Below are 18,146 nucleotides of genomic sequence, written 5' to 3' on the forward strand. Positions count from 1 at the left end.
TGCGAAGCCCGTTGAGAAGGGCTTCATACTCAGCGACATTGTTGGATGCAGGAAAATGGAGGCGAATCATGTACCTGATGCGCACGCCCAGTGGCGAGACGAAGACGAGGCCTGCTCCGGCGCGGGCCCTCATTAGCGACCCGTCGAAGTACATTGTCCAGTACTCCTGCTGCTCCGTTGCCGCTGGGGCTTGTACTTCTGTCCACTCGACCACGAAATCGGCAAGTATCTGGGACTTAATGGCGGTGCGGGGGACGTAGGTAATACCCTGATCCAATAGCTCGAGCGCCCACTTCGCGATCCTTCCTGTCGCATTTGGGTTCCGGATTACTTCACCAAGCGGGAATGAGGAAACAACCGTTACCGGATGGGAGGTGAAGTAGTGGCGCAGCTTCCTCTTCGTGATGAGGATGGCGTAGACCAGCTTTTGGATTTGCGGGTACCGTGACTTGGACTCGGACAACACCTCGCTGATGAAGTACACCGGGCGTTGCACCTTAAGAGCGTGCCCCTCCTCCTCCCGCTCCACCACTAGGGCCGCGCTGACCACCTGGGTGGTCGCCGCGACGTAGAGTAAGAGGGTCTCACCGTCGGCCGGCGGAACCAGGATCGGGGCCTTTGTCAGGAGGTCCTTGAGCCGGTCAAGCGCTTCCTGTGCCTCGCTGGTCCACTCGAAGCGGTCGGACTTCTTCAGGAGCCTATAGAGGGGGAGTCCTCGCTCGCCGAGGCGCGAGATGAAGCGACTCAGGGAGGCTAAGCATCCCATGACGCGCTGCACTCCCTTCATGTTCCAGATCGGCCCCATGCCGCTGATGGCCGCTATCTTCTCCGGGTTCGCTTCGATGCCGCGCACGGAGACGATAAAGCCTAGCAGCATGCCCCTCGGGACACCGAACACGCATTTCTCCGGGTTAAGCTTGATATGCTTATCCCTTAACCTTTCGAAGGCTAACTCCAGGTCGGGAACAAGCTGGTCGCTCTTCCTGGATTTGACCACGATGTCGTCAACATAAGCCTCAACGGTTCGCCCGATGAGATCTCCAAAGCACTTAAGCATACATCGCTGGAAGGTAGCCCCCACGTTTTTGAGGCCGAACGGCATCTTGACGTAGCAGTAGGGGCCGAAGGGGGTGATGAAGGAGCTGGCGAGCTGGTCGGCCTCCTTCATCGCGATTTGGTGGTAGCCGGAGTATGCGTCGAGGAAGCTGAGTGTTTCGCACCCGGCTGTCGAGTCGACTATTTGGTCTATACGCGGCAAAGGGAATGGATCCTTTGGACACGCTTTGTTGAGACCGGTATAATCGACACACATCCTCCATTTCCCATTCTTTTTCGGTACAAGAACAGGATTGGCCAACCACTCGGGGTGGTGTACTTCCTTGATGAAGCCAGCCGCCAGGAGCTTTTCGAGTTCTTCGCCAATGGCCCTGCGCCTTTCTTCGTCGAAACGGCGCAAGCCCTGCTTCACCGGTTTGGAGCCGGCCCTGATGTTCAGGGAATGCTCGGCGACTTCTCTCGGGATGCCTGGCATGTCCGAGGGCTTCCACGCAAAGACATCGCTGTTTGCGCGGAGGAAGCCGACGAGCGCGCTTTCCTATTTGGGGGATAGGGCCGCGCTGATTCGCACCACCCTTGCGCTGGAACAACCAGGATTGAGGAGGACTTCTTTGATACCTTCGGTGGGCTTGAAGGGGATCCCTGACTGCTTGGCGTCGGATCGGTCCTCAGCGGCTTCCTCAAGCTGGGCCTCCATGTCGCCCGAGACGGTGATAGCCGCGGCGTATTTGCAGCACTCGACGTCGCACTCGTATGCCTTCTGGAAGGTCGTGCCGACGGTGATGACTCCGTTGGGCCCCGGCAGCTTGAGCTTGAGGTAGGTGTAGTTGGGGATTGCCATGAACTTCGCGTAGCATGGGCGGCCCAGGATGGCGTGGTCGGTTCCGCGAAAACCCACCACCTCGAAGGTGAGGACCTCCTTCCTGTAATTGGAAGGGGTCCCAAACGTGACGGGCAGGTCGATCTGCCCGAGGGGCGTCGCCTGCTTCCCTGGCACAACGCCATGGAAGGGGGCCTTGCTAGGACGGAGACGGGAGCGGTCGATCCCCATGGCGTCGAGGGTTTCAACGTAGAGGAGGTTGAGGCCGCTTCCCCCATCCATGAGTACCTTGGTAAGACGCGTCGTGCCAATGATGGGGTCGACGACGAGAGGATAGCGCCCTGGATGCCGGACGCGTCCGGGGTGGTCGGATCTGTCGAAGGTGATGGCCGGCGCGGACCAATCCAGGAAAGTCGGGGTCGCCGGCTCGGCGGCGTAAACCTCCCGACGCTCTAGCTTGTGCCGGCGCCTGGTGTCATACGCAGCCGGTCCCCCGAAGATCATGAAACAGCCGTCCACTTTAGGAAAGCCGTCTTCCTTCTCCTCGTCGCCCTTCTTATCCTCACCGGGCTTCCGTTTCCGATCGCCCTTCACCGGGTTGCCCACGAAGAACCTCTTCATGAGGTTGCAGTCTTTGTAGGCGTGTTTGACGGGGAACTCGTGGTTCGGGCACGGTCCCTCGAGTAGCTTGTCGAAGAAGCCGGGTGTGCCCTCGGGGGGCGGCTGCCCTCGCTTTCGTTCGACTGCGGCCACGAGGGGGGCCTCGCGCCGATGTTTGCTCTTCTTCTTTTGTTGCTGGCGGTTGGAGGTGCCTTCGCCGGCGTCCTCCTCCCGCTTTGCCTTGCCTTTGGAGCGATCAAAGATCGCTCCAACAGCCTCTTCGCCGGAGGCATAGCTTGTGGCGATGTTGAGGAGCTCCTCCGTGGTTCGTGGACCTCGGCGCCCTAGTTCGTGGACGAGGGGCCGGCATGAGGTCCCTGCTAAGAAAGCTCCTATGACGTTGGCGTCGGCGACGTTGGAGAGCTCGGTGCGCTTTCTGGAGAAGCGCCGGATGTAATCCCGGAGGGATTCCTCCGCCCCCTGGCGGCAGCTCCGGAGGTCCCAGGAGTTGCCGGGGCGAGTGTACGTCCCTTGGAAGTTTCCTACGAAAACCTCCTTCAGGTCGTTCCAGTTACGAATGCGTCCTGAGGGGATGTGCTCTAGCCAGGCTCTCGTGGAGTCTGCCAGAAACAGAGGTAAGTTGCGGATGATGAACAGGTCATCGTCCGCCCCGCCGGCCTGACATGCGAGTCGGTAATCGCTAAGCCATACTCCAGGGTTGGTCTCCCCTGAGTATTTGGCCACGCTCGTAGGTTGCCGGAAGCGCGGCGGGAAGGGCGCATTCAGGATGCGCGCAGAGAAGGCTCGAGGTCCAGCTGCTCCAGGGCTCGGACTGCGATCCTCCCCGCTGTCGTAGCGTCCGCCACGGTGGACGTGGTAGCCACGGTCCGCCCCGTCCGCCCTGTCCGCGCGGGAACGTCTCCGCGCGTTCAGCGTGTCACGGGCGTCGCGAACGGGACCGACACGCTGGTGGATGGATCGGGCCTCGCCTATCGCGAGTGGCGGTGCTCGCTGGGCGGTCGCAGCCGGATTTGCCTCTGGAAGGGGTTGATGGACAGATTCCCCCCGTCGCTCCGGGGGGGGCGCCTTGGGTTGCCTTACTAGCATTCTGGCCGCGTCATCGAGACGCGGAACTTTCCGCCTGCTGGACGGCAGCGCACTCGAGTAGGTTACGCATCTCCTAGCGCGCCCGTCGCTCCTCAGGCGTCGCCGGCTCGGGGAGCTGTCGGAGCAGCACCGCCGCGGCGGCGACGTTCTGACTGGCACGGGCAAAGAGCGGTGGACGCTCTCCATCCGCACAGATGCGCTCCTGGACGTCGCGCGCCCGTTGTCAAGCCCCTCCCTCGTGGTGGGGGTGCTCTTCTTCTCGGCGTGCGCCCATGTGCTCGTCCGGCAGTAGGGAGCCCTCTGGCGCCCTGGGTAGGGCCCCAGTCGTAGCTGTGGCGCGCGAGGGGGGAGGCCGTTGCCTCCCCTCGGCGCCATCACCGTTGGACCCCTCGGAGTGCGCGTCAGCCATGAAGCACTCGCGCGAGGGGTCAGGGTTCTCGTTACTAGAGCTAGTGTCGGAGGCTGCCCTCGCCACGCCTACGAGCTCGTTGCTCGCGGGCGACGTGGCGAGGGACCGCGTTAGGAGGCGGCCCTGAGCCCCCGCGGCGTTGCGTAGCCCGAAGGGCCATCCTTCCGGTGAGGCCCTTCCGGCTGGTGTCCGGCCTCTCGTCGTCGTCGTCCTGGCGGTGGTGCCGAGGGCAGCAGGACGAGCGGGCAGGACGTGGACAGGGATCAGCTCGATCCCGTTCCCGGTGGCCAGAAAGTCCAGGCTCCCGAAGCGGATCAGGGAGCCCGGAGCGAAGCTGCGGTCGCGATTGGCCATCTGAGACTTGGTGATGTACGCGCAAAGGTCCCCTACTTGGCGCGCCAACTGTCGTTGTCAAGATCAGCGGATCAGGACTTAGACTAGTGAATTTCTTTTATGCGCGTGAGCCTCAGATGGTGGCACGGGAGACACGGATTAGACTGGTTCGGGCAAAGGGAGCCCTACGTCAAGTATCGAGGATGCTCGTGTTGCCCGCGCGGGGATTCTGTAGTAGGGGGTTACAGACGGGCGAGAGAGGGACTGGTCCCAGGTCTCTTGTGTTCGAGGTGGAGTATTGATCTTTCGAGAGGCCGAATCGGTCGATCTCTCGATGCCCCCTCCCCCGGCTCTAAGTTTCCCCTTTTATATCGCAAGGGGCCGGCCAGAGTTACAATTGGGCCCGGGTAAAAGGTAAAGAGTAAGGTGGTAAAAAGGCCTGGCGGGAAGGAGGGCAGGGGCCCATGGCGCCCGACGTCCTGCCGACCCTGAGCGCGCGCCGCCGTGCATGCTCGAAGGGGCCGCCGCTGGATGCCAAGTGTCGTAGCTCCTCGCAGGTAGCTACTTCGACGTTCGTAGGTATCGGGGTAGATCATGATGAGGGGGTTTCATCGTCACCTTGCCGTCCGTTAGGGAGGACGGTGGATACCGCCGCTCTGATGATGGTCTATAGAGGGGGAGCTCCATGCTTGTACTGCCGTTTGCGCGGGGCCCGAGGGCGTGCGGGGCCCGAGGATGGGGCCGCTCCTAGCTTACCTCCGGTCGCCGGAGGTCATGAGTACTTTGTGACGAATGGGGGCTGGCCGCCCGTACTGTAGCTCGTACAGGATGGTTGTGCGCGGGTACTTGCGCCGGGTCGCGTGGGGGGCGCGGTCGCCCTGCGCTCTGCCTTCTCTGCGGTGCATTTATGGTGAGGCCGACGGGGGGTCCCACCGGATTTGTCCCGTCTACGCGGAACGTATCCGAGGAGGATTCTGACCCGTGGGCCTCGACGCGCCCGACTCCCTTGCTCGGGGTCGGGCGAGGCGGAACCTTCGTGGTACAGGGTCGGGGGCTCCCGACCCTGGGGGCGCGGTCGGTCGAGGCGGAAATCCTGCGGAGGGAGGTCGGGCGCTCCCGATCCTGACGCTGGGGTCGGTCGAGGCGGAGACTTGATCACACTTTGGTGGGCCCGGGCCTTCAGGTTTGCTTCCTTAAGCCACGTATTAGGGGGCCGTTGATATTTCCCCCCGACAATATGCATAGGATGATAACGAAAAATCCACTGGAGCATGTCGCTGCTGATCTGCACAGGTACTTTTGAAGTCATAAGAATTAATGATAAGAGAGGTAAATTAATGATAAGAGGGATTTTCTTGCTCCACTTATTTTGTAATATGATTGAGGAGCTTATCGTGGTCACTCGAATACTGTGGTACTTCTTGGGAGCACACTTTATGATCACTCAGGTGCAGTGCCTTCTCTTCTACAATTTGTGTTTGTCTTAGTACCACGCCCTCTCTCAAATGCCTAACAATAATTATGGTTTTTTGTTATGAAGGATTTTAGCCCAACTAATGGACAATTAAATCTTAAACATGATTTGTCCTTATAATTTGAAATTTTCAGCCGCAAGATAGTAGGTCGACTGCTATACTATCTGAGTAGATAGTATTTTTGAAGCACTTGCATCGCCAACCACCTCGATCATGGTGATTTAGCAGAGTTTGAACTTGAATTTTCAAACTTCAGGAAAAAACACGCACGAAGATCATATATATGACTGTTTGTTTACCTCAAATGAACAATTTTTTTAAAAAAGGAAGTGCACATATTTTCATCTACGTACAACTAAATGTGATCAAAAACTAGCGTAGCTCAGCTTGGTGTGGTGGAACATGCCTACCAGAGTTTGAGTCTTCGACTCGGCACTGGTGCTACATTTTTCTAGATTTAGCGATGTGCCTGTCGACAGCGAGGCACCAATGGTGACTTCGTCAATCTCGACGATTTGCCGGCTCAGTCTTTTGAAGGTGCTCATAGGGGTAGAGTTGGTGTGTATTCGTAGGGGCGAGTGTGCGTATATGTATATGAGCATCTGCATATATACTGTGTGATTTAAAAAAAATACAACTAATTGTGATGGCTAGATATTTCTCCACTTAAAACGATATTCAACATATGCAAAAACCCTATAAAGCACAGCATTGTAAGACTATTCTTGTCCAGATCGGATACATACAGGTTGATTTGACCCGCTACCCTGTAAAAGAGAACCTGCGAACGAATCATGTCCACACAAAAACATTCTGGAAACACGACCATCACAAAGAACCAATCGGATATGGAAACGAAAATCCAGCACCGGGGTAGACCGTTCCACGAGCTAATTTTTGCCAGCATCGAAAGCACACCAGACAGGTCGCACATCAGCCCGAATATCTCTGTCCGTTTCCTGCTGAAATGTATTCTGGGATTCGAGGCTGGACACGCCGCAACAATCTCTGTCCAGCTCAGACAGCTACGCGGCGGGTAGTGGGCAAGGAGGTGTAATTAAGCTGAAATGTGGCGGTGACCGGCGAGTTTTACGGGCTCTGGTCTCCGCTGATCGGCGGTCAAGCTAAGGCAATGCAAGTGTGTGGATGTAATTAATGGACTAATGGTGCTGTAAAACTGTTTTTAAAGCCCTGGGGCCTCAGCCAGCTGAGCATCCAACTCAAAGTTCACAGTTCCGACACCAGTACAAAACCACCAACCGGCAAAACCAAGGAGATTAGAGGGGCTGCTGTGCTCTGCGCTCCGGCAGAGCAGAGGTACCCAGTTCTCTCTCCCCTCCTGATTATACTCTTACTAGTATCTTGTTGTTATGCTGTTACTCAAACATTATTGGCAATATATATCGCTGGGAGTCAAGTCTGAGCATTCGACATAATTCATCCTTTCCGCTTCAAATAACTGACCAGCAGATGTATTCGACATGCTTGCAAGCTTGCTCATTTTCCGCCAGGAACTTGCAAGTTTGTACGAGCAACGAGCCTGCTATATAGTATGCGCATGCACGATGTAGTTTCAGAATTGCACATATAGTACATAGTATGCATCAAGTTTATGCTTTGCATTTTGTAGGTGACAAGTGCCTTATGTGTTTCTCTAAGCACCTGGCAAAATTCGCGATGCTTATTCAACTGGCATTGCTGCTCCTGTGCTATGGAGTTGGAAACGTCCATTGCGTTCACGAGAACAGCAAAGATCTGCAGTCACTTCTCGATTTCAAGCAGGGCGTCACCACCGATCCTAACAGAGCCTTGAGTTCTTGGAACACCAGTGTCCATTACTGTAGATGGAGCGGAGTCATGTGCACGCCTACGCGACCATGGCGGGTATCGGCGCTTAACCTCACTGGCAAAAGCTTGGCAGGAGAGATAACCTCCTCTCTCGTCAATCTGACGCTCCTTAGCCAGCTTGACTTATCTTCTAATAGCTTCTCTGGCCAGTTACCTCCTCTTGGTGGTCTCCAACTGCTGCAGACAATTTATTTGAACGACAATTCGCTAGACGGGACTATTCCTGATGCACTCACAAACTGCTCCAACCTAGTCAATCTAGACCTCAGCAATAACAAGTTATCCGGTGTTATTCCGCCTAAAATAGGACTCCTTTCCAATTTGGATTACTTGGACCTCTCCAGTAATAATCTCACTGGGGTCATCCCTCCAACCTTTCCAAACCTCACCCGTCTGTCCTCTTGCAGACTTAGATCAAATCAACTGGAAGGAAGCATTCCAGATGGGCTTTGGCAAATGTCAAATATGGGGCAGTTGATCCTTCATGATAATACCCTTTCAGGTGAGATTCCACGGACAATTAATATGTCTCGGCTCCAATTTCTAGGTTTACAGTGGAATAGGCTCGGCAAGACTCTACCATCCAATTTTGGGGATGCTGTTCCTAGTCTTTTAGAGCTAGGATTGGGTGCTAACATGTTCGAAGGTCATATCCCAGCTTCCCTAGGCAATGCTTCGTCGTTAGAGTTGATTGACTTATCAGTAAACCATTTCACGGGTCAAATTCCTGCTTCTTTGGGAAAGCTTTCTAGCCTAAACTTTCTAAACCTTGAGTCAAACCAGCTGGAAACAGGGGATAGCCAAAGCTGGGAGTTCTTGCATGCATTGAGTAACTGTAGGGATCTACTCAGGCTTTCGCTCTATGATAATAGGCTGCAGGGAGTTATACCAGATTCCATTGGTAATATATCAGTCGGTCTTGAGCGTCTATTTTTGGGTAGAAACTACCTATCTGGTATACTCCCGAAACCTCAGTAACTTAATTAAACTGGGGCTAGGTGATAATAACTTGAGTGGCTCTATTGGAGAATGGATTGGAAATCTAAAAAAACTACAGGGCCTTTGTCTGTCCGCAAACAGTTTTACTGGGCCAATTCCACCCTCCATTGGCAACCTTACTCAGTTGACACTGCTCTATCTACAAAACAATGAATTCGAATCTCTCATACCACATAGCCTGGGAAACCTATCACAACTCTCTATACCTATCACAACTCTCTATTTTGAACCTTAGCTACAACAACCTACAAGGTTATATACCTCTCGGGGTTGGTAACCTTAAACAACTAATTCGACTACATCTTTCATCAAACAAGCTCACCGGGGGAATTTCTGATGGTTTAGGACAATGTCAAAACTTAGCAACCATCAAAATGGACCAAAATTTTCTTACAGGAGGTATTCCATATGATGGTTTTGTGTACCCAAAAACTTCTTTGAAGCAATTTTTCAGTAAATATGAGATGATACTAGAGAACAAATACAAGAAGGAGTGGCAAGCAGATGAAGAATCCTCCCATAGGACTCCATTAACAGTAACGAAGTTCTACATGGAAGAGCAGCTGGCCAAAGCCTACACAATAAACATGTTCAGAAAATTTCAGGATGAGTTGAAAGCCACAATGTATTGCGATGGTATGCCAATTAAAGTTGATGGTAGGCTTGTTACTTTCGAAGTAAAAGAATGCTCGTACATAGAAGATGGAAAGGACACAGGGAGCAGGACATGTGAAGTTTACTTTTGTAAAGAAGAGAAGGTTGAAATTGAGTGTGAATGTGGTTTCGTTCAGTTCATTGGCGTCCTATGTAGACATGCATTATCTGTATTGAAGTTGCAGGGGATATTTGAGATCCCATTAAATTATGTTCTTGATCGCTGGAGAAGGGACTATAAAAAATTGTATTCTAAAGCAATCAAACCCAATGAAATGCCCCTTAGTGGAATTGTTGACCGCTCTGATTATTTGTTCAGTCAATGTAGTCAGTTGCTCGATCTAGGGTTTGTATCTGAGAGTAGGTACCTTGTTGCTCTGAAGTTACTGAGAGATGCAGAAAGATCTCCCCTGGATGATGGACTACCAGCTAGAGACAAGCAGTCAACACTTCTTTCATTTGAGGTTGATGCACCAGAAAATGGTCAAGGCCTTTTTAATCCCCAGTTTTCAGAGAGCGTAAAGAATTCTCAGTCAGCTCATGCAAAGCGTCGCGGTCAGCCACCGAAGAAAGTGACAGAATCTAATTGTGAAACTGTAACTGAGCCAAATAAAGAACAGGTTAGTCTTAGTTACCTTTTTCTTCTCAAGGCATGACTCATGAGCCTCAGAGCTCACACTTCAGTTTTAATTATATTAATACACTTTTTGTGGTTCATGTATATTCTTATTAAGCAGGATTTTCTGCGGTCATCATTTGTCACAGACGATACAAATATGATCCAAGGGCCGCCCTCTGCCTCCCATCTTGAAGGTCCTCACATGGGAGTACAAGGAGGCATTGATTTAATGGTACATAATTTTTTTTTTGTCTGCCACTGCTATTAATACTCGCATATATTTGAAAATTCTTGCTGTAAACTTGCACAGGAAGGAATACCAAATCTCTCATTTGGTAATCATTTTGGAATGGATATTAATCACCAACATCAAGTACCCAACCACCAAAGGATGCGGCAGAACAATTTCATGCAGGTTTCTATCTTACGATTGGCCACATGTTTATAACATCATATAATGTTCTTTGTTTGCAACTACTGAGTTCCTATTTTTTTCTCAACAATGGACTCCCTATGCATCTTTGCCATATAGAATTACTGACACCTGGTTTCAAACATTTCAGGTCCAGGCAGAACCCCATGGGTTTGCGAGTCAGTGGGTTCACCACCCAATGTTGCAGGTATTTCTAGTCGGTCTTGGTTCTTGACTTTGAAGTTTATCCTGGGTATCTGTGTGAAAATGACTCGTATGACCATGTTGCAGGATAATCCAGTGCTAAGAACTCCTACGCGAAGAACAGGGTAGAGCGTGTTCTTTGCTTTAATATTTCAGTAGAATTTTAGGTAAGGGCTCAGCTTATCCTTTTTCTTGACCTCATAATTTTTCCTTCATCTACCAACATCCAAGAGTTTTATTTTTTCTATTTCGGTATTCTTTTATCTTTGAATTGTGCTGCTCATGCATATATTCTGTGTGAAGTTTCAAGGCCATTAATTTCTGCTCTTTCCTTTTCTTTTGAAGTCACTTTCATGTTTATTTTGCATTGCTATGTAGAAAGTACTCAGGTGTAGGGAGGGCGAGTGATTATGATGTCGAGTTCTCATACTCATGTGATGTATGTGATGAGAAGAGCAGATCCTTGTAAATTCTGCTTTTTTTTTCACTGTACGTCGTTTGCTGCTGTCAATTGTCATACCATCTTTTGCCAGTCATGCATCTTTGGATGTAAATTCTCACCATGATAATTTCTCTAGACCTAAGAACAACAATGATTTCTCAGCTTTACATGTAGTTATGACTGTCCAGATGCAGTCACACACAGCATGTTTTTGAGCCTAATTGCTGCTAGTATCATGTTGTTGTTCTTTTTTTGACCAAGACTTAATTTACAATGTGAACTCTCATACACTGTACGTTTGGGGCACCTAGAGATCTGCATGTAATATAATACCTTATTTCAATTAGGCTGTGTTTGGACGATGGTAGCCGCAGCTTGCTGCGCTAAGGTTTGGTGCGTCGCAGTTATTTAGCAGCTGTTTGGCTTCTGACGAAGGTTAAGCTCGCCGCAAAAAACTAGGCACGGACCCGTAGTTTGCTGCAGAAATCGACGCCAAAACTGCGGCGCGTTGCGGCACGCCTTGGCTTGGTAAGGTTGCATGTATTCCCAATACGTGTCGGATTTCGTTCAAAAAAAAAAATACGTGTCGGATTTTTTTCGTAGCTAATCCTTTTTAAGCTGATTCCAAAAGTGAAAACATAATTGCCTGCTTTCTTAGAGAGTCTTTTACAATATGCAATTATATAAAGCGTATATCACGAAGGAGGATTCTTGTCATTGAAGCTATGTATTAGCATCGAGGTTCTACTCCCCCCGTTCCAAATTATAGATCGTTTCGACTTTTCTAGGTACGTATATAATCTAGAAAATTCAAAACGACCTACCGGGCTATCAAAGAGCTTCCTGCTGAGCGTGCCCCGGGCCCGGATGGGTTCACGGCAGAATTCTACCGGGCGACTTAGACGGTAACCAAGAGTGACATCACTGCCTATTTCAATGCGTTCTTCCGACGAGCCTATGCCCAGTTTGGCCGTCTCAACACTGCTCTCATCACGCTCGTGCCCAAAAAACGGGAGGCGGCGTCGCCGGCCGATTACCGCCCAATCAGTCTGGTTCACAGCTTCGCAAAGTTGGTCGCTAAACTGCTCTCCAATCGGCTTGCGCCCGAACTGCACAGATTGGTGGACGTCAACCAGAGCGCGTTCATCAAGAATCGTTCCATTCATGATAACTTCAAGTTCGTTGAACTCGCGGCAAAGACCCTGCATAGGAAACGGAAGCCCAGCCTGCTTATCAAATTAGACATATCGAAAGCCTTCGATACCGTCTCCTGGCCATTCCTTTTACAGGTGCTCCAAGCGTGCGGCTTTAGGGGTAAATGGCGGGAGTGGATAACGATCCTCGTGTCCACAGCCTCAACTCGGGTCCTCCTTAATGGAACCCCTGGAAGATCTATCCGGAATGCTAAAGGATTACGGCAAGGAGACCCCCTTTCTCCTATGTTGTTCATCCTTGTTATGGAGGTTCTCCACCGCCTACTGGCCGCGGCTGCCCAGCAGGGGGTGCTCTCCCCCCCAGCTAACTGTGGTATACACCACCAATGCTCACTGTATGCTGATGATGTTGTCATCTTCGCGGCGCCGCGCGTCCAAGACGTCATCACGATCAAGATTGTGCTTGACTTCTTTGGCCAAGTCTCTGGTCTCCGGACAAACATCCACAAAAGCCAGTTGGCGCCAATCTACTATACTGACGAGCAGATTTCCAGAATCCGGGACATTCTCCCCGCACAGATTGCTACCTTCCCCATCCAGTACCTTGGCTTGCCTTTGACGGTTGGACGCTTGAAGAAATCCCACTTCCAACCCCTTATTGATAAAGTTGCTAGCAAGATCCCCGGTTGGAAGGCACACCTCATGAACAAAGCTGGGAGGCTAACGGTCGTCAAATCAGTGATGTCCTCAGTTTGCACACATACACTTCTTGCGCTTGACGTCCCAGACTGGGTGCTGCGTGAGATCGACAAGAGCAGAAAGGGTTTCCTTTGGGCTGGGAAGAACAAAGCTGGGGGGGCACTGTGCCATCTCCTGGCCAACTGCGTGCAGGCCATGTAGGTTTGGGGGCCTAGGGATTTCGGACCTCAAACTCTCCTCTCAAGCTCCTCGGCTTCGCTGGATGTGGCTAAAAAGAACGGATACGCAGCGCCCGTGGATCCAATTAAGCACTGATTATGACAGGTACAAGAACCTACGCAGTATCTTCCAAGCATCGATCCTGGTTCAACTAGGGGATGGTAACACAGCTCTTTTCTGGGAGGACAACTGGCTGGGGGACTCCTCACCGTGCTTCCTCGCACCAGACCTTTGTGCTATGGTCAAGCCTAAAACAAGAAGAACCAGAACCGTAGCGGCTGCCCTGACAAACAAGGTGTGGATTCGCGACATTGTCGGACGAGCTACAGTCAGCGGCATTAGGCAGTACGTCCAGCTTTGGCATACGGTTGCCACTGTCCATTTGCAGGCCGGAGTCGAGGATGTCATCTCCTGGCAATGGGAAGCCTGTGGGACATACTCCGCCCGATCGGCATACCATATGTTCTTCCGTGGCTCCACTGTCTTGCCGATCTTCAGGACCGTGTGGCGCGCTTGGGCACCTTTGAAAGTCAAGTTCTTCATTTGCCTCGCGGCCAAGGGCAGGATCTGGACCGCCGCAAGGCGCAAACGACATGGGTTGCAGGTTACTGATGAGTGCAATCTCTGTGGCCAAGATGCTGAAACGGTGGATCACCTATTCAGTCATTGCGCCTATTCCCGTCAGGTGTGGCTTCAGGTTGGGCAAAGGACCAACAACCAGCTACCGAACCTCACCCCGAATTCCAACTTGATCGATTGGTGGCTATCTATCCGTGCTAACATGACCAACGTCAAAGCTAAAGGCCTAGATTCTACAGTCATGCTAGTCTGGTGGCGGTTATGGAAAGAAAGGAATGGCCGAGCCTTTGCTACTGCCGTTGCTCGAACACCGCAACAACTCCTACCGCTCATTGTTGAAGAAGCGTCGCTTTGGACTCAAAGTGGTGCCCGAAACATGGAAGCCTTTGGTTGGAAGCCTCCTGATTATTAGCTAGCGCTACGATTTTTATGTCTTAATTCCGGCTACTAGACGCCCCTTTTAACAAATGTAATCCCTGTCTATTTCCACTACCATGTGCGAGTGCCCGGTTAACTGCCCGCGTTGTACAAATTTTGTATTTACCTCCTCTTAATTAAATGATGCGCAGCTCTCCTGCGTATTCTAGAAAAAAAACGACCTACAATTTGAAATGGTGGGAGTAAATAACTAGATATAGCTGTCATATAGCTGATTTCTGAATTTCCCGCAAAGTCACAAACAGATAGCTTTTATGGCCCCAAAACTTGGTTAGCATCACTACTATATCCTCAGCTCAGCTATCCATTTGTCATAATAGGTTTCCCTGTGTAAATTTCAGGTACAATGACTTCTCTGGCTCCTGTAACGACTGCCTGAAATACTGAACTAACCTGAGGATACGGACGCCGTGGCACTAAAGGCAAGAACTTGGCAGAGAGAGGGTCCAATGCACTAACTTTTTTGTTATCTGGTACTGTTAGCTGCTGTCGCCAGGCTGAAATTTTCAAGCTGTATATAGCCATTAGCCCCATGTGTACATCTTCCAGCGCCACAGATTAGACTATCAGAGGATTTGGAGCGCTCCTGCAAAGTTTTATGGTCTGAATGTCTGTGGATACGGCACTGCAACACGCAATTAGGATTTTTCCTTTGCCCTCTGGCAGTGGTTTTTGAAGCCTGTAAGCTTGCCACGGTCACAAGTATTATCAGCGTGTCCGAACATGCGTGCACCAGTTCCCTTAATGCGCGCCAGCTTTGATATTGTGACAGTGGTCAGTGGACGTATTGTTAATTGGGTGCTTATTGGTTACACTAGTGAGTCTCCGGGGAGTACCGGGCGACAGCACAACACGCGTCGACACATGCCCTTACTCCTTTTCTCTCTTACTTCTCTATTCTCCTTCATGCATACGAGCACAATACTCGTCGAAGCTGCTTCCCATTATCACTCAAGGTGACAGTGACAGATGCAATCGTGACAGGTACTTGAAATAGTGGACTTCAGAAATACAAAACAATATGAAGTAGTTACGCTTTGTTTTGTGAGGGAAAAATCTAATGTTTTCTATGCAAGTGCAGGGGAAGTCTTGGTCTAGTGCTACTCGCACGCCTCCACGGGGTTAAACGCCGCAGTGGTTGCATCCATGGAGGAGGCGAAGGTGGTGGCGATAAGCAGGAGCGTGGTGCTAACCACGGTGGCTGTGGCCTCCGCGATGCTACTGCCGCCGCCGGTGTTGCCCACGGCGGCGGCGGCGGCGGCAGCCGAGAATGATCCACGCGGATGCACCAGGAGTTGCGGCAACATCAGCATCCCGTACCCGTTCGGCATCGAGCCCGGCTGCTACCACGCCACCGGCTTCAACCTCACCTGCAGCCACCACCACTCCGACCACCACCGGCCGCGGAGGCTGTTCCTCGGCGACGGCACCGTGGAGATGCTCGCGATCTCCGTCCCCAACGCCACGGTGCGCATCAACAGCGCCGTCGTCAAGTTCCCCGGCGGCGCCGCCGGCGCACGACACGGCACGTGGGGAGGCGCCCTCGGGGAGGGCGGGCCGTTCTACCTGGCGGAGATGAGGAACAAGCTCGTGGCGAGCGGCTGCGACGCCCAGGTCCTCCTCACGGGGGACCCCGACCAGACCGTGAGCGCCTGCTCCGCGTTCTGCAACGAGGACCGGGACGGCGGTCTCGTCATCTACGTCGCCGGCCACTGCTCCGGCGTCGGCTGCTTCCAGGCGGAGATACTGGTGGGGCGGAGATACTGTCCTTTTTTTAATTTCTTAATAACATTTTCTTGTTCTACAGCACGTACCTTGTTCATGCTTTTTTTTACATTGTATTTTTCTAGACATTGACGAGTGTGCACATAGGGATATCTACCCATGCTATGGAATTTGCATAAATATGCCTGGAACTTTCCACTGCAATTGTCCTAGTGGAACCTCTGGGGATCCTCTGACTAAAGGAGGGTGCACCGCAAGCTTCCCAGGTGACTGCATTCACTATCTAATCCTTGCTAAATTGAGCAAGTTCTCTAAGTCCAAAATCCTAATGTTTGCGCTTAAAAAACATTCTTCATTTCTGGCGATTGGGATAGGAGTTGGTGGTAGCATAAGTCTTTTGCTTTTGGCCATTGCTACCCCATTTATATTGCGTAAAATCAAGGTACAAAAGGCTAGAAACATGAAACAGAGATTTTTCAAGCAAAATCATGGAGTGCTACTCCAGCAGTTAATGTCACAAAAGGCAGACATTGGTGGAAGGATGATTGTTTCCTTAGCGGAGCTTGAGAAGGCTACAAACAATTTTGATGCATCTCATAAAGTTGGTGGTGGAGGGCATGGTGTTGTGTATAAAGGACTTCTAGACCTACAAGTTGTGGCAATCAAGAAATCAAAGATCATAGTACAAAGAGAAATTGATGAATTCATAAATGAGGTTGCAATTCTTTCCCAGATCAATCACAGGAATGTTGTCAAGCTTCTTGGATGTTGTGTTGAGACAGAAGTCCCACTGTTGGTTTATGAGTTCATATCAAATGGTACTCTTGCTCACCATCTTCACGTCGAAGGGCCGAAATCATTATCATGGGATGACCGATTAAGGATTGCTCTCGAAATTTCTAAAGCTCTCGCCTATCTACATCCAGCTGCTTCAACACCAATACTTCATAGAGATATCAAGTCATCTAACATACTTCTTGATGATAATTTAACAGAGTCTTTGGAGCTTCAAAGTATATCCAGGTTGATCAAACTGGAGTGACTACGGTCATCCGAGGAACCATTGGCTACTTAGATCCCATGTATTATTACACATGCCGACTAACAGACAAAAGTGATGTTTTTAGTTTTGGTGTTCTTATAGAATTACTTGCTAGGAAGAAACCATTTGTCTACCGGACCAATGACGGTGGCAGCCTTGTTTCACATTTCGCATCACTACTCGCCGAAGGTAGCCTAGTTGACATAATAGATCCTCAAATCATAGAAGAGGGTGAACAAATCAATGAAGTTGCCACACTAGCAGGAATGTGCACAAAATTGAACGGAGAAGACCGGCCTACAATGAGGGGGGCTGAGATGACACTCGAAAACCTGAGAATCACAAAAATGGAGGTTCATCACAACACAACTTCAAGGAGAAAATACGAGAAGGATCAAACTGCATCTCGTTACATGTCATTGGGAGGACTCGCTGTGGAAACAAGCAGACAATTCACCATGGAAGAGGAGACATTGTTGTCAGCAAGTTATCCACGATGAGACACTGTTGTGGCCTGAACACTAATGCTACTCATATTCATTCCCAATACATAGCAAAGCTAAGGAAAACCGCCGCTATTGTTCCCTTCTAAAGCGCAGGAAATAAATGGAGAGAGGGTGCTTGTGCATGTGTTTTATCACGATAGCTGCATGAGTATTATAGTGACGTCATCACACTTGATACTTCCTCTGTGTACTGTGGTTAGTAAACATGGTAGGCCTCTTGCAACATTCATCGGAGTGAATTATCATGGGCAATCTGTCTTGATGGGGTGTGCCCTGCTTTGTGATGAAACAGCAAAAACCTATTCATGACCACTAAGGCTTGGATAGCATGCTTATCTGGGCAATCTTCCGAAGGCCATTGTCACCGACTATTGTAGGGGCATCCAAAGTGCTGTAGCTGAGGTTATTCCTGGAGTCCATCATAGAATGTGCTTGTTTCAGATAATGAGCAAGGCTGCAGAGCGGTGAAGTGGGCTGTTAGAGAGCTATTAACAAGGCAATGCATAAGGCTGAATATGATTCTTTAAACTCCCTCCGTCCCAAAATAAACGCACATCTCGCTTCTCGAGAAGTCAAACGTCTTTTAGTTTGACTAAGAATATAGAAAATAGTATCAATATTTGTATCTCCAAATAAATTTATTAGGAAAGTATACTCAATGCTCAATCTAATGATACTTATTATACATCATAAATAGTAGTATATTTTTGTATAAATTTTGATCAAACTTAAAAAGTTTGACTCCTCGAGAAGTGAGATGTGCGTTTATTTTGGGACGGAGTAGATGAGTTTGAAGGAGAATGGAA

At 50.5% G+C, this 18,146-nt stretch overlaps 3 protein-coding genes and 1 pseudogene across 3 annotated transcripts; all 4 read left to right on the top strand.

Moving 5' to 3' along the window:
• Positions 1 to 6,870: 6,870 nt before the first annotated feature.
• On the top strand, positions 6,871 to 8,630 carry LOC140222803 (uncharacterized). The gene is made up of 2 exons (XM_072293935.1): positions 6,871 to 7,117; positions 7,431 to 8,630. The coding sequence occupies exon 2, from the start codon at positions 7,445 to 7,447 to the stop codon at positions 8,624 to 8,626; it is 1,182 nt and encodes a 393-aa protein (XP_072150036.1). The 5' UTR covers positions 6,871 to 7,117; positions 7,431 to 7,444; the 3' UTR covers positions 8,627 to 8,630.
• Positions 8,631 to 8,796: 166 nt separating this feature from the next.
• LOC117861077 (uncharacterized) lies at positions 8,797 to 11,321 on the top strand. Its single transcript, XM_072293930.1, has 5 exons — positions 8,797 to 9,921; positions 10,039 to 10,152; positions 10,231 to 10,335; positions 10,484 to 10,540; positions 10,624 to 11,321. The coding sequence occupies exons 1-5, from the start codon at positions 8,797 to 8,799 to the stop codon at positions 10,663 to 10,665; spliced, it is 1,443 nt and encodes a 480-aa protein (XP_072150031.1). The 3' UTR covers positions 10,666 to 11,321.
• Positions 11,322 to 14,910: 3,589 nt separating this feature from the next.
• LOC140220058 (wall-associated receptor kinase-like 1) lies at positions 14,911 to 16,107 on the top strand. The gene is made up of 2 exons (XM_034744565.2): positions 14,911 to 15,051; positions 15,149 to 16,107. The coding sequence occupies exon 2, from the start codon at positions 15,214 to 15,216 to the stop codon at positions 15,922 to 15,924; it is 711 nt and encodes a 236-aa protein (XP_034600456.1). The 5' UTR covers positions 14,911 to 15,051; positions 15,149 to 15,213; the 3' UTR covers positions 15,925 to 16,107.
• Positions 15,923 to 18,073, top strand: LOC117861095 (wall-associated receptor kinase-like 9; annotated as a pseudogene).
• The last annotated feature ends 73 nt before the right edge of the window (positions 18,074 to 18,146 follow it).

Source organism: Setaria viridis, chromosome 1 (assembly GCF_005286985.2).
Source record: "Setaria viridis chromosome 1, Setaria_viridis_v4.0, whole genome shotgun sequence".
NCBI lineage: Eukaryota > Viridiplantae > Streptophyta > Magnoliopsida > Poales > Poaceae > Setaria > Setaria viridis.

Coding starts and splice junctions, on each gene's coding strand:
- LOC140222803 (XM_072293935.1), top strand. CDS start 7,445: ATGTGTTTCTCTAAGCACCTGGCAAAATTCGCGATGCTTATTCAACTG.
- LOC117861077 (XM_072293930.1), top strand. CDS start 8,797: ATGAATTCGAATCTCTCATACCACATAGCCTGGGAAACCTATCACAAC. Junction 10,336..10,483: donor GGCAGAACAATTTCATGCAG/GTTTCTATCTTA, acceptor CAAACATTTCAG/GTCCAGGCAGAACCCCATGG. Junction 10,541..10,623: donor TTCACCACCCAATGTTGCAG/GTATTTCTAGTC, acceptor ACCATGTTGCAG/GATAATCCAGTGCTAAGAAC.
- LOC140220058 (XM_034744565.2), top strand. CDS start 15,214: ATGGAGGAGGCGAAGGTGGTGGCGATAAGCAGGAGCGTGGTGCTAACC.